At 38.0% G+C, this 16,532-nt stretch overlaps 1 protein-coding gene across 3 annotated transcripts in view; it reads left to right on the plus strand.

The window, feature by feature from the left end:
- Positions 1-16,532, plus strand: part of ppp3ca (protein phosphatase 3, catalytic subunit, alpha isozyme) — a 440,681-nt gene that overhangs the window by 387,960 nt on the left and 36,189 nt on the right. For all 3 annotated transcript variants that reach the window (XM_063052708.1, XM_063052707.1, XM_063052709.1), the window contains 2 exons: positions 2,393-2,470; positions 7,332-7,426. In XM_063052708.1, coding sequence (XP_062908778.1) covers positions 2,393-2,470; positions 7,332-7,426 — 173 coding nt within the window. The remainder of the gene's footprint in view (positions 1-2,392; positions 2,471-7,331; positions 7,427-16,532) is intronic.

Below are 16,532 nucleotides of genomic sequence, written 5' to 3' on the forward strand. Positions count from 1 at the left end.
CTGGATAACAGATAACAGAGATCAACACTGAGTTTATGTACAAGAAGGGCTGAGGAGAATGCAGGCCTCTCCTTCACATGTTCTACCAGTCTGTTATCACCAGTACAATCTTCTATGTGGTGGTGTGCTGGGTCAATGCTGTCAACATGGTTGATGCCAATAGGCTCAATAAACTGAATAGAAATGGTAGCTCTGTTATAGGAGCCAAACTGGACACACTGGATGCTGTGGTATAGCAAAGGACCCTACGAAAAATCCTTGAAATTCTGGACAATGTTTCTCACCCTCTGCATGCCACCTTGGCTTAACAGAGAAGCACTTTTAGTAATAGACAACTGCACTGCTCCAAAGAGCACTATATGAAGTCATTCTTACTCCTGGCCTTTAGGCTTTATAATGAGTCATCCTGTAGTCAGGGAAGAGATGAAACCCTCCTGTTAGACTGTTTGAGGTAATTTATTTTTTAATTCTATATACTTCTCTTCTAATAGTTATATATCTGTGCACTTTTAATGCTACTGTGATACTGTAATTTCCTTTGGGATCAATAAAGTATACAGCTATCTACCTGAATCCAAGTCCACACTAGTTCTCACACAATTATGTATTCACTTGATCTACATTGGTTCCAGACAACATTTGCCTTGTATTTAAAATTTTCAGCCTGCTTTGAAATCATCTACCAATTTCACCTCTTTCTAGCACTATAATTATTTTACCCCTACTAATTTTGTTTTCCACGAACTCCAGCATAGTATTTCATCTGCTAGTCTCTTCAGTCTATCATTGGTATCATTTCCCTAAACCTCTCCTCTGTGGCCCTCTTCTTTTAAAATTCTCCTTAACTGCTCCTCTTTGATTAATTTTATAACCACTCTCCTAATATTGCAGAGATATTTAAATCATCCTTAGTGACAGGAGAGGTACCAGAGAATTGGGGAATAGATAATGTTGTTCTTCTGATTAAGAAAAGCTCTAAAAATAAACCAGGAAATTTATAGGCTGGAAATCTGACATTAGTAGTGGGAAAGCTATTGGGCATTATTCAAAGGGAGTGGATATATGAGTATTTGGATAGACAGGGACTATTTAGGGATAGTCAGCATGGCTTTGTACATGGTAGGTCATGTCCAACCAAGCTTAAAGAGTTTTTCGAGGAAGTTACCAGAAAAGTTGATGAAGGCAAGGCAATGGTTGTTGTTTAGCAAGCTGTCTGACAAGATCCTGCATGGGAGTTTGGTCAGGAAGGTTCAGTTGCTTGGCATTCAAGATTAGGTAATAAATTGGATTAGACATTGGCTTTGTGGGAGATGCCAGAGAGTGGTAGTAGGTGATAGCCTCTGTGACTGGAAGGCCTGTGACTAGTGGAGTGCTGCAGGGATTGGTACTATGTCCATGGTTGTTTGTCATCTATATCAACAATCAGAATGTTAATGTGGTTAACTGGATCAGCAAATTTGCAGATGACACCAAAGTTGGAGGTGTAGTGGACGGCAAGAATGACTATCAGAACTTGCAGCTGTATCTGGACCAGCTAGAAAAATGAGCTGAAAAATGGCAGGTAGGGCAAATGCAAGCAGGCTTTATACACTGACGGTGGGTGGGACTACAACTAGAGGTCATGGGTTAAGGGTGAAAGGTGAAATGTGTAAGGGGAACATGAAGGAAAACTTCTTCATTCAGAGGGCCATGAGAGAGTGGAATGAGCTGCCAGTACAAGTGGTGCGTGCAAGCTCGATTTCAATGTTTAAAAGAAGTTTGGATAGGTACGTGGATGGGAGTGCTGTGGTCTGGGTGTAGGTCAATGCAGTTTAATTGGTTTGGCATGGACTAGATGGGCTGAAGGGCCTATTTCTGTGCTGTACTTTTCTATGACTCTTTGATGCCATAGTCCCTTTTTGTCTGATTGTGTAATATGTGGAGGTTTTGCAATTTGTCATTGGTTACGGGAATTTGTGTTCATGCTCATGTTCACACCTTAGGTTTCCTGTTCTATTAATTGTCTCTTTCAAATTCCTCATCTTCATCAGTAGTAATCACTTCTAATGGTTTGAATTATTTCCTGGCTGCTTCTGAAGTTTGTAAAATTATTGTTTTCTTCTTTTGAGACTCCCTTTTGATTGTTCCTATCCCTTTAAATTTTGCTTACATTGTGTTATATCTGGACCTATTGCTAAATGAATGAGATATCAACAAATCTGGGTTTCACTGCTAGTCAGCTGTTAAAATTTACTTTCATGCCAACTTAAGTTACACTTGGGCTTTCACTTATACTGTGTGTATAAAATTTAATACACAAATTGTACTCTACTGTTCCCATTTGCCTTCTCCCAGGTTTCAACTTCAGTTATGGTCATTTAAAATGATATTGTTGTATGTGTTCTTTTCACAGTTATCCTGCTGTTTGTGAGTTCCTGCAAAACAATAATTTATTATCAGTTATTCGAGCCCATGAAGCACAAGATGCAGGGTAAGTTTATAAACAATCCCATATACCCTGTATATCAAAAAATTAGAATGTTCTTTTGATAGTTTTAAAACCAATTTACTTGGTCTTTTAGACAATGGGTATTTAACTTTTGCAAATACCCAGGATTAGCCCAGGATTGTGATACGACTCCAGTTTCGCAAGAGAGCTTCTGGCATAAGAACCGCCCTTTCCCCAATGGCCAAAATTCCTTTTACTGATATAAAGTGTTACATTCCAACATTGCTGCCATCCGATCCTCCTTCCTCTTCCCATCTTAGCTGATGTTTATAGCTATTTAGATCAAAAATGTTTCAGTACAATGAAATAGAGTGATAAGAAATATTGCCTATTCTGATATAGGCTTAAAGAAACAGTAGGATTTGTCACTAAAAAGAAGCCTTGCTTCAAAATGCAGACACTGCAAAAGTTGCTGATTTTAAAAGTGAGCATTAAGCAATATATATAACTATCAATTTATCCTGTATTTTGTATATCTTTGAATAAATGCCAATAGAGACTAGATACACTGGGGCTGTTCTCCTTAGAGTAAGGAGTCTGAGGGATGACCTAATCGAGGTATATAAGAGCTTGAGGGGAATAGTTATGGTGAATGATCACAGTGTTTTTCCCCAGGGTAGGGAGGTTTAAAAATAGAGGGTATATGTTTAAGGTGAGAAGGGAAGGTTTTGAAGGACAAGTTTTTCACACTTTGAGTAATTGAAACGGGCTGCAAAGGAAGTGATAGAGATGGGTACAATTACTATGCTTAGAAGACATTGACAGGTACAATGATAGGAAAGGTTAAAGAAATATGGGCTAAATGCAGGCAAATGTGATTTGTTAGGTCAGCAAGTTGGTTAGCATGGATGTGTTGTGCAAAGACCCTGTTTCAGTGCTGTATAACTACAACTCTATGCTCCAGTTATCACATTACTCTGCTGTGTTAAACATGAATAAGTTGAATTTGTATCCATATTTGAGCAAGAGTGTTGCATATTACTTTGAAACAAAATGAAGTGATGTTGAAAGTCCTTTGAAGCTAATTTTGCTTTATATTCAAAATCTAGACTCATGAGGCTTTATTTTAATAAATTTAATTTAAAAGTAAAAAGCTTTTGTGGCCACTTGTGGTTGGGATATGATGCCGGATCTGTCAGGATTACCACATTCAGTGCAGATGGGCTAATATCACTTCTGTCGCACTTACCTGTGAAATTAGGTTAAGTGACTCAGTTTAATACCTGTTATTGGGCACACCCAGAACAGAAGTATTTTCATAGCAACCTTGCTTTTGAAGGAACTTCCAGGAAAGGTCTGGCCCAGAACTGGGAATCCAATGCAGCCACTTCCAACACATGACCTTCCTGATTACCCTTTACCACCAACTAATCTTAGACTGTGTTCTCATGACCCACACTCAGATCTTTGGCCAATTATTCACCCCTGCCATATTCCAGTCTTTATTCATCATGTAACACCACTTATTTCCCAATCTACCAGTTTAACTTGTTCCTGGCCTAGATACACCTTCTAACTACCAGCCCTCTCTCAACCCCCACCTGAAATCTCAAAACCTCAGTCCTAGACCTGCACAAAGAAAATCATCAACAACCTCTCCCCATCTCCATCGGCCCAACAATGCTGTAAAGGCTGCTTTAAAAACTGATGAGGCCACAAAAGTTAACCCATTGAGCACACCTACATGAAATACTGTCATAGGAAAGAAGCATCCATCACCAAAGGTCCTCACCACCCATGCTCTTTTCTTGCTGCTGTCTTTCTTTCTTTTTAAATCTTTTTATTGAGTAAGTATACAAAAAAGGTAAGCCATATAAACATTAATACAATGTTAAAGTATAATAAAATTCCAAAAGATAACAATACCAAAAAGAAAATACTACAAACAATGTAATTTAAGCATAAGAAACCAAGATAACATAATAGTATACTAGATTTTATATATATCAATGGAAAAAAAAGAAAAAAAAAACCCCCAAAAAAAACCCACCGTGCAACTAACTAAAAGCAAAGCAAAGCAATGGGCTAACTTGAAACCAAACAGAGTTAAACTTAAAATCACGTCCTCAATCCCGACCTCCATTAAAACAGTGAAGAAAAAACAAGAAGGGTAAATATTACATTAAATGAAAATATCGAATAAAAGGTCCCCAAATCTGTTCAAATTTAAATGAAGAATCATAAAGGTTACTTCTAATTTTCTCCAGATTCAAACATAAAATCGTCTGAGAAAACCAAAAAAAGGTAGTTGGAGCATTAAGCTCTTTCCAATGTTGTAAAATACATCTTTTCGCCATTAAAGTAAGAAATGCAATCATTCTACGGGCTGAAGGGGAAAGATTACTAGAAATTTTAGGTAGTCCAAAGATAGCAGTAATAGGGTGAGGAGAGATATCTATATTTAATACCTTAGAAATAATATTGAAAATATCTCTCCAAAAAGTTTCCAAAGTAGGGCAAGACCAAAACATATGAGTTAAAGAGGCTATCTGCCCCGAACATCTATCACAGAAAGGATTAATATGCGAGTAAAAACGCGCTAACTTATCTTTGGACATATGTGCTCTATGAACCACTTTAAATTGAATTAGGGAATGTTTAGCACAAATAGAGGAAGTATTAACTAATTGTAAAATCTGCCCCCAATCATCCACAGAAATGGTAAGCCCCAATTCCTGTTCCCAATCTACCCTAATCTTATCAAATGGAGCTTTCCTAAGTTTCATAATAATATTATAAATCATAGCCGATGCACCTTTCTGACATGGATTAAGGTTAATTATCGAATCTAAAATATATATAGGAGGAAGCATTGGAAAGGAAGAAAGTATAGTACTTAGGAAATTTCTAACTTGTAAATATCTAAAAAAATGTATTCTTGATAAGTTATATTTATTAGATAATTGTTCAAAAGACATAAGGGAACCATCTAAAAATAAATCCAAAAACCGTAAAATACCCTTAGTCTTCCAAGTTTGAAAAGCGCGATCCGTAAAAGAGGGAGGAAAAAATATGTTTTTGCTGCTGTCATCAGGTAGAAGGTATAAGTGCCACAGGACTCACACCACCAGGTTCGAGTACAGTTACTACCCCTCAACCATCAGGGGATAACTACTCTCATCTATTGAGATGTTCCCCATTTATGATTTGATTATGAAAATAAATTCAGGTATAGCTGATAAAATTAAGATTGAATAGGAAAGAGAACTCCAACTTCATTTACCTATAGAAAAATGGAAAAAATTCTTCAATTAGTTAACATCTCCTCTTTATGTGCTAAACACACATTGATACAGTTTAAGGTGGTGCATAGGGCACATATGTCTAAAGACAAATTAGCTCATTTCTATTCACATATAAGCCCAATTTGTGACAGATGCCATTCTGAAGTTGCTCCCTTGACTCGTATGTTTTGGTGTTGCCCTTTCTTGCATAAATATTGGAAAGATATCTTCGATATTATTTCTACTGTTTTGCGTATTAATTTACAACCGCACCCTGTTACTGCACTTTTTGGGTTACCAATCATGGAAGATAATTACTTATCTCCTTCAGCCTGTCGGATGATTGCTTTTTTAACATTAATGGCTAGAAAATTTATCTTATTGAACTGGAAAGAGGTCACTCCCCCTACTACATTTCAATGGTTTTCTTAAAGTACATCTTGTTTAAAGTTAAAAGTGGCACCTCCGACTCTTCGGTTAAATTTGAAGAAACTTGGAGACCATTTATTCAACATTTCCGTATGATGTAGTTTGACCTTTCCGAATCCTTTTTTTAACTTAAAATACAAGGATAGAGGAGTGGAGTTAATGACATTAATGATTCTATCCAATGTAATATGTTAGCATGTCTTTTTTTTTCTATAGTTTTGTTTTTTTAGTTTTATTTAGGTTAGGTTAATATCGCTTACTTGAATTAATATGTCTTTTTTTTCTTTTCTAATCTGGGTTTTGTTTAGATTTTTTCTCATTTATTCCTCTACCATACTTAATTATATTTAGAGTTTGGGAAATTTAATACATCTGTATTATTACCAATGTCATATTTGCAATGTCAATTATTAATAATGTAATCCCAATCTCTGTTCATTAATATTGTTACTATGTTTATAATTTTGAAAATTAATAAAAAGATTGGAAAAGAAAGAAAGAGATGTTCCCACAACCAATGATCTCACTTTAAGGACTCTCCATTTTGTTATTCACGCTCTCGTTATTTATTACTATTTATTTATATTTTGCATATGCTCTTGCTCTTTCATTGATCCTTTTTATAGTTACTGTTCTATAGATTTGCTGAGTATGCCTACAGTAAATAGAATCTCACCGTTGTATGTGGTGATGTGTATACTCTGATAATAAATTTTATTTTGAACTTTGATTAAATCTCTGCTCAGAGGCCAAGCAGAGCACAATGCTTCCCTGAGTATAAGAGGAACGTTTTAGCTTCTGCTAGCCCAGACTTAATTCTGCGCCAACCTTATTTTGCAAAGATCTTGTCAAAATCTGTTCCCCATTTCTTCTGTATAAGTAGTGGTCAGTACTGAGTCACAGGGGCTGCTGATTTTGCAGTGTTGGACACAGGATCATTGGTGAACCATAGAGTGGCCCTTTTGCATACTTATAATGGCACAGATCCATTCAAAAGCAGGTCTGATTCAAAATAATTATATAATTTAAAGCTCACATTTGACTACTATTCATCTTGTCACCTTTACTATATTTCAATATTACTTTTGATAGTTTTTCTTTATTTATCATTGGATATATAGCAAGTATGAGAATGAAAAAAAGATTAAATGCAAGTGATAATATCTAGTATTCATGAATTTATTTTTCAGTTATCGCATGTACAGGAAGAGCCAAACTACGGGTTTCCCATCGCTTATCACAATCTTTTCTGCACCTAACTACCTTGATGTTTACAATAACAAAGGTATGGAGTTCGGCTGTACACTAAACTATTACAAGAATGAGAGGTTGGAAACAAATGTAAACATTTACCAATTTATGCAAGTGCACTTTTTTTCTTCAGGAACAATTATCATTTATCAATTATGAGGAACAATTATTTCCAAACTCTTTGGATCACTCTCCAGTCCAGTTGGTGGTGGTAATGCACCTTTAAGTTGGACTATCAACCGCCATTAAAAGTCAGAAGAAGAACAACAATTATCATTATTTCAGCACCAATACCAATTTTATTTCCTTGCTTTAAACAGATCTGTGAAGGAGAAAGTGTCATGGAATTTTAATGGGGAATGGGTGTCATGCGGGTAGGAGAGTGATATGTGAAACAATAATGGCATGAGTGTGAGACCCTGCCGATTTTAACTGTCAAGTTTCATTCACTTCCCCCTGCGAGCTGTTCACGGACTATCATATGACCCTGAGCTGTCTGCCACTTAAAGTCAAGTGGTCATAAAAGGACTTTGGCAGCATCATGCAAGTGGTGAGATTGGCAAAAGATGAGCAGATATTCCACTCTTACTTCTTACATCTTCTAATTATACATTTCGTGTACTGTGGGCATTTACCCTTTTGTCAGGATTTTCAAATACACTGGTCTGAGTCATAATAAGAGCTGCTTTTTCACCAGAATAATACCTTTTAATAACACCAAGGGCTCAAGATAAATGTGATTTAACTGATTGGATACGTCTTGCTATTAATCATTGACGCTGCAAAGCAACCCACCAGCAGACCGTGCCAGACTTGCGTCCCAGACAACGTACCAGCAGGTGGTTTCAGCCGGATCCTCTTCAGAAGTATGAGGGAGAAATAGCAGAAGAAATCTGTAAGGAGTTGCATTCATCAAAAGTAGAAAGCTCCCACCTTGCATTGAGTGCTAATCTGGATTTCTGCAATTTAACGCTGAGCAGCAAAACCTTGTGGTCAATCTCGACAGAGGCAGCCTGCAAGGTGAACTGTGAGGATAAAGGTAACCCTGACATGAACATGAGCAATGTTTATGAAACGTATCTGAATTGTCAAACATGCAACTTCTTGGACTGCTCTCGATGTCAGTTTCATTCTCAGAATCTGCTTCAGTGTTACATTATAGATGTTAAGAATAGTTCTTGTGGCAAATTGAGGAATGTTTCAATTTTAATGAGTGTGACTTATTCTTTCACACCTGAATTCTTAGTGTACAATCGAGCCTTGCAAATACTTCCCTGGTAACTTCCAGCCATGAGCATCTGTTATACAAGGAAGCTGCCTCATATGATCATTTTTCTTACAACCTCTGGAAGTTTCTAGCCCCTCCCTGGAGAATTCTTTCATCCAGCTCCCATCATTGAAGTCTGCAGTCATTGCTTGACACAGTCCCCAGCTCAAAGTGCATTGTTCGTATTGTGATTCTGTAATGGTTATCCTGTTACTGTGAGGAAATGCCTTATTTCCTGGCTTTCTTTAGGACGTCAGAGAATGACTACCAGGGCTTATTTGCATATGGCTTCTGATATCCCCTACCACCTCAAAGTGCTTGAACAATGACCTATAATTAGCCATGCAGCCACAAGGAGCATTATACAACATGAAGCAAGTGCTCAATGAAATTGATGGCTGCATTCTATGTGATCCTAACAAAGTGGGATACATCATTGTGCTTGGCTGCATTCTTCATAATTTGCACAGTGAACTGAACGTGAAGGCATGTACGGCATGATGAGCCATCACAGAACTGGATATGGTTGAGGAAGAATCACCAGAAACATGGATGGACATGGGGAAATTAATTGAATGTACTTGATTGAACTCCTCATGGTTTTTTCCTAAAATGGCACCGAAATTCTCTCAGCATTTTTTACCATTTCTACCTCAATGATCTTTGACATCTCGTAAAGCAAAATGAAACCTTCCTGGTAACAACTTTTGATCATCTGAGCAAGTAACTTGCAATGAAAAGAATTTATGAGCAAATGTTCTGGATGTGGTAATATATTGTGTTATTTTTAATTCCATGTGTAACAATGTACCAAATTACACACCTTCCAGAGAGCTGTCCTTAGCACTGTACCGTCTGCTGTTACACGTCACCTTGTTCATCAGTACATGGGATTAATGTAGCATTCAATTATTGCTCCTTAGAAAGATTCTCCTCTCTTCTGTGAGTACTTTTTTGCATTCAAACCCATTCTCTGCTCCCTTGCTTGGATGTCCTTAAGGACTACCTCCATCAGATACTAGATCAATTATATAGTTGCATCTTTGTGCTTGCCCACCAAGCCCCCACGTTCCATCACTCTGTTACCTTTGGCTTTGACTCTTCTCTATCCCATCCAATCCAAGGCCTGTCTAAACTGAGATCTGTGACTAACTGGTTTTCTTCTGTCAGATCTACTTTCCCTCTATATGCAACCCTTAATCTATTTTGGATGATGCCTTGTGTCTGGAACCACGGAATATTGCTGCAGGGTGTTCTCACACAACATACAGTATATCCTATTAGTTCAATGCCTCCTGAGGCATATATTTTTGACCTTAGCAGTAATTTGTTTTTGCAGTAGTTACTTATGGATGTAGACATTAAAGGATGGAGAGTGACTGTGAGATTAGAATTGAAATTGTCAGCTTGTCTGAAAAAAGGACATTGCAAACCAAAAGGGCAAAACTGAATGGTTTTATGTTGCATCTCAATGTTGTCATCCTTACTGTGAAGTTGTATTTGTAGGGAGTGAGACAATCTACACTAAATATTGTAAACTGTGTTGAACCAGTGTTACGTTGTTCAACAACTCTTCCACAATGGCTGGAATGTAAGTTTAAGGTGCATTTGTTAATTTGGAAAGTCATAATTTGTTTATATTCAGTTTTGTTTTATCAACAATTGCAACACCATCATATCCTAGGCATAACTTTACAATTGATTTTCTTCCAGAGAAGACAGAATCTGCATTTTAGTCAACCAACGTTGCTGCCTTTTTCAAAGACTGTGCTTATGACATTGTAGGTGGCTTCTCATTATTTTTAAACCTACAGTGATGAGGATTTGTCTGGTCTACAGTTGACAGGCATTCTACACAGCCTGCTTCTTGCGACTTAACAAGGGAATGATTATAGTGATGAATTGCACCATTGGGGTTGGAAAGGTTGAAACTCACACTCTGTATGTACAGTGCACATAAAAAGTATTCACCTTCCTTTGAAGTTTTCATGTTTTTTTGATTTACAACATTGAATCGCAATGGATTTAATTTGGCTTTTTTGACAATGATCAACAGAAAAAGACTCGGGTCAAAGTGAAAACAGATCTCCACAAATTGGTCTAAATTTATTACAATTATTAAACACAAAATAATTGATTGCATAATTACTCATGCCCTTCAAGTCAGTATTTATTAGATGCAATTACAACCTTGAGTCTGTGTGGATAGGTCTCTATCAGCTTTGCACATCTGGACACCGCAATTTTTCCCCATTCTTCTTTACAAAACTGCTCAAGCTCTGTCAGATTGCATGGGGATTATGAGTTAACAGTCCTTTTCAAGTCCAGCCACAAATTCTCACTTTGATTGAGGTCTGGACTCTGACTTGGCCACTCCAGGTCACTAACTTTGTTGTTTTTAAGCCATTCCTGTATAGCTTTGACTTTATGCTTGGCGTCATTGTCTTGCTGGAAAACAAATCTTCTCCCAAGTTGTAGTTCTCTTGCGGCCTGCATCGGGTTTTCCTTGTACGAGTGTAGTTTACTGCATTCATTTTACCCTCTACCTTCACAACCCTTCCAGGGCTGGCTGCAGTGTAGCATCCCCACGGCATGATGCAGTCACCACCATGCTTCACAGTAGGGATGGTGTTTTTTAGATGATGTGTGGAGTTGACTTACACCAAACATAGCATTTAATCTGATGGTCAAAAAGCTCAATTTTGGTTTCATCAGACAATAGAAGCTTCTTCCAGCTGAATTCAGAGTCTCCCACGAGCTTTCTATCAAACTCTAGCTGAGATTTCATGTGAGTTTTTTTTTCAACAGTGGATTTCTCTCTGCCCCTCTCCCATAAAGCTGCAACTGTCGAAGCATCCGGGCAACAGTTGTTGTATGCGCAGTCTCTCCCATCTCGGCCACTGAAGCTGTAACTCCTCCAGAGTTAGCATAGGTCTCCCTCATTAGCCCCCTTCTTGCATGGTCATTCAGATTTTGAGGATGGCCTGCTCTACGTAGATTTACAACTGTGTTATATTCTTATCTTTTCTTGATTGACTGAATTGTACTCCAAGGGATATTTTCTTGTATCCTGACTTGTGCTTTCAATAGCATTTTCGCAGAGTTGCTTGGAGTGCTCTTTTGTCTTCGTGGTGTTTTTTTTTGGCTTGAATATGGATTCACAAGCAGTTGGATCTTTCAGATACAGGCACATTTTTACTACAATCATTTGAAACTCCTTCACAGCACACCGGTCTCCAAAATCAGATCTAATTATTCGACTTCTAAAACCATTTGGCTGCACCAGTGATGACATAGTAAAGGGGGTGAATACTTGCCCAATAAACTATTCTGTGTTTTATATCTGTAATTAATTTAGATCACTTTTAGAGATGTGTTTTCTTTTTGACATGAAAGCATATTTTGCTGTTGATCAGTATCAAAAAAGCCAAATTAAATCCACTGTGATTCAATGTTGTAAAACAATAAAACATGAAAACTTCCAAGGAGGTGGGGTGAATACTTTTCATGGACACTGTATGTATCTAAAGTTGAATAACAAGCTAGACTGATCTGGGACTTTAGTGATGTAATTGCATTTTGTTACTAACTGTATGATTAGGCTTATAGGTTAGTACTTACTGTAGCTTTTCATACTTTGAATTCACCTGTTTTTCCAAAGGAAAAGCAATTGCATGCCAATAGCATTTCTTTGCATTACTTCCTTTAAAACTGGATTATATAGTGTTTTTATATTCTTCAGAATTATGATTAACTCATTTCTGATCCAGTCTAGTAGATTCTGAGGGGAATACTGCTTCAGTTGAGGCTCGAACTAGCGACCTTCAGATCACTAGATCACTAGGTCCTGACGAAGGGTCTTGGCCTGAAACGTCGACTGTACCTCTTCCTAGACATGCTGCCTGGCCTGCTGCGTTCACCAGCAACTTTGATGTGTGCTGGTTGAATTTCCAGAATCTGCAGAATTCCTGTTTTTTCAGTAGATTCTGAGGTGACTAATGAAACCAATTCAGAAATCTCCGATCTTTCTACAGGTGGAGCACAAGGTTGCTGATGGGCTGGTGGATGGATAGTTGTGAAGGGGTGTACTCCTCCTGTGGCTTATCAAGTACATTTGTGCTTTCTGATACATAACCTCAGGGTTCTCAAAGCAATCCTGAAGATTTCTTCCCCACTCTAGTTGGCCATGGGGAAGATGTTACACTTCTTCAAGGAAGTTTTAATGCAATTTTTTTTCTCTTTGGCCTGATGATCTCCTTGTGATGGGGTTGGAGTGGAGTGTTTGCTTCAAGAGTTTGGTGTCAGACAGGTGAATGTGTAGCCAGTGCAACAAAGCCAATTGACGATATTTAGGATCTTAATGTGGGAGTCATTGGCCAGGGAGAGGATGCTGACAGACTTATTTTTACTTCCAGTTAATTTGGTAGACTTTACAGAGATGGCTGTGCTATTTTAGTGTGGGCATGTGGCCAAGTGGTTAAGGCATTGGACTAGCGACCTGAAGGTCGTGAGTTTGAGCCCCAGCCGAGGCAACGTGTTGTGTCCTTGAGCAAGGCACTTAATCACTCATTGCTCTGCAATGACACTGGTGCCAAGCTGTATGGGTCCTAATGCCCTTCTCTTGGACAACATTGGTGTCATGGAGAGGGGAGACTTGCAGCATGGGCAACTGCTGGTCTTCCATATAACCTTGCCCAGGCCTGCGCCCTGGAGAGTGAATACTTTCCAGGCGCAGATCCATGGTCTTGCAAGACTAACGGATGCCTTTACTTTTCCAGTACCTTGAGATGGATGTTGTCGATTATCTCATTCCTACTCTGGCCTCTCTTCTCATCTTCATAAACTGCTCCAATAAATTATATTGTAAACTTGAGGAACAGTATCTCAGTTTTCATTTAGGTGCCTTACAGGCTTCTGGACACATGTCAAAAAATTACACATCGTGCCATCTGCTTCCTTTCTTTCAACAGTAGTTAAATCAGAATCAGGTTTAATGTCACTGTCATATGTCATGAAGTTTGATGTTTTCTGGCAGCAATACGTTGCTATACGTAATAAAAACTATAAATTACAATAAGTATATATAAAAAATTAAGTTAAATAAAATAAGTAGTGCAGAAAGAGAAGAGAAAAATGCTCATGAGTTCATTGTCTGATGGCAGAGGGGAAGAAGCTGTTCCTGAAATGTTGAGTGTCTGTCTTCAGAGTTCTATACCTACTCCTTTATAGTAGCAGTGAGAAGAGGGCATGTCCTCTTAAAATAGCCTTTGTAGGTCATACCTGAACATCTTGTATAGTTCTGATCACCGGTCTTGAATGCCACAGCAGACCATGAATCTCCTGGTTCAACTACAGCTTTGGTTTGGGTATCTCTGGCATTTTCTCAAAGGCGTACACTCATCCGCACAGGTCTTGATGAAGCTGGTGACAACTGTGGTGTATTCATTCAGATTTGAGGATGAATCCCTGAATAGTGCCCAGGCCATTGACTCAAAGCATTCCTGTATGCACTCCTCCACCTCCCTTAACCATACCTTCTTGATCCTCTTTGGTACTGTGGTCTTCAGTCTCTGCCTGTACTCTGGGAGTAGAAATGCGGCTAAGTGATTGGACTTTTTCAAGTGTGGGTGTGGGATAACACATTAAGTGTTCTAGATGGTGGTATAACAGTGGTCAAGTGGGTTGGCTCCTCTGGTTTCACAGGTGGTATGTTGGTGGTAGTTGTTCAGAAACCTCTTCAAGCTGGCCTGGTTGAAATTTGATGTAATGATAGGAAAAGCATCAGGGTGCACTATTTCATGCCTGCTGATTACAGAGCTTAGCTCCTCCAGTGCCTGCTTGACGTTGGCCGGAGGTGGAATGTACACTGCTACCAGGTTGATGGTGGAAAACTCCCACAGCAGTTCAAATGGATGACATTTGACTCCTAGATGTTCCAGTTTGTGTCAACAGTACTGAGACAGAACTACCATGTTTGTGCACTGTAAAGCATACTCCACCTCTTTTGTTTTCACTGAGCTGCCCTGTCTTTGTGGAGAACAGTGAAGTCATCGAGCTGCAGCGCTGCATCTGAAATGGTGGGTGTGAGCCTTGTTTCCATGAAGCAAGTACACAGCAGTCCTTGATCTCCCTCTGGTACTGCAATTTTGCTCTGAGGTCTTCAGTTTTATTTTCTGGAGACAGTACATTCGCCAGACGATAGTTGGGAGTGGAAGGCTGAGGCCTCTGTATTTCAATCATATTTGTAGCCCAGCATGGCATTCCCACTTCCATTTTCTTCAAGGGAAACTGCACTCACAACCTGAGTCTGCCATCCGAGTATTGTTGATTGTGAGTATCAATGGATTTTTTAAGGCTCTTAAAATGATACTGTTTACTGAAGTACCCATTGTTGTGACTGGATTTCAGCTTTAGTAGTCGTAAAAGGGAATATTTAATGATTCCCATCACAGCTGCATGCAAGTAGATTTCATTTCATTCCTTTCATGCATTCACTCTTCCCCAATACAAGTAAACATGTCCATGGGTATGCGTACCATTTTTCTTGCCACTGCATTTGCTTAAGTACATCTGTAACCCTTAACATTCTCCTTTTTCGTAAAATGTTTTCACATTGTTAACTTCCCTGATACAGGCTGATTTGATGGACATTTCCAGTTTTGATTTTCTCAGCATGGTAATCTTTATGATAAAGCCCATGTGGAGACAAAAAGAAATCCTTTGTTTCCTTTCTAAATTGTAAAGTTTTAGTATTGTGACCTGGCAATTTTTAAGGTCACTGAAACAGAAGAAATACAGTAATTCCTCTGTATCCATCCTATTAAATCTTCTAACATTTAAATATCATTGAATCTTATAAACTCAAGATAATTCATGTTAAATTTTTTGCAAGCTGACTTTAATATTTTGTATTCTCAGCCTCTGTATAATTCTTTGAGAAGGTGTACCATGACTCTTCCAAAGTCAATACATCCCCATGTTTAGATGATGAACCCAGACAAGAAGGCTCCTGATGGGGTTGACCAAGGGTCTATAAGCATAATCCAGTCACCTTGAGATGAAAGTCAATATGTCCGTAGCCTTTTTGATTTAGTTTTGTACCTGTTCATTATCTTTAATTGTTCTGTGTATAAAAACTCATAAATCTCATTCAACACAGTTTCTACTTTCTCCATTAGTAAACAAATATTCTAATTTACTTTAAATCCTAAGTAGTTGATCTTGATTTTGCACTTGTCCCCATTATGCTGCTTCACATTATTGCATTTGATACTTTAATAAACCTGGATATATTTGAACTAATAATAATTTTTCTTACATTATAGCATTTTAATAAAGTTGTATTAATTCCTATTCACATGAAATGCATTCACAGAACAGCTATGAACCTGAAAATGTTGTGTTAATAAGAGACAAGTGAATGCTTATAGGCTAAAATTCCCTTCCCTGTTATTTATAGAAAGGTCACTTAAGCCACTTATTTTAAATAATGTCTCCATAAAAAAACCTTTAGCTTAAGTCCATCATTAATACATTCATAATCCAACATTTTTGAGGGCATTTATTTAACAGGTTCTAAAAATAACATATAGATTATATGATGGTTATACAGAATGTTTTTGGGTATTGTGCTCTCAATTTTCCTCATTTCCTTACTGATATTGATGCACCAGAAAAACTCTCTGTATCCAAGGCAACAGTTAAATGATCTACTTACAGAGATTTGTGTACAGTGCTATTTGATGTTACTAAGGATGATGGCTCTCTTGCTGATTATCACTGTTTACTAGCGAAGCAGTGTATGGGCAGATTATGTGTATTCCACAGTTCTGTTGTCCCGTGGTCAGTAAGTCATTTGATAAGAACAGAACTT

This window comes from Mobula hypostoma, chromosome 7, assembly GCF_963921235.1.
Source record: "Mobula hypostoma chromosome 7, sMobHyp1.1, whole genome shotgun sequence".
Taxonomy (NCBI): domain Eukaryota; kingdom Metazoa; phylum Chordata; class Chondrichthyes; order Myliobatiformes; family Myliobatidae; genus Mobula; species Mobula hypostoma.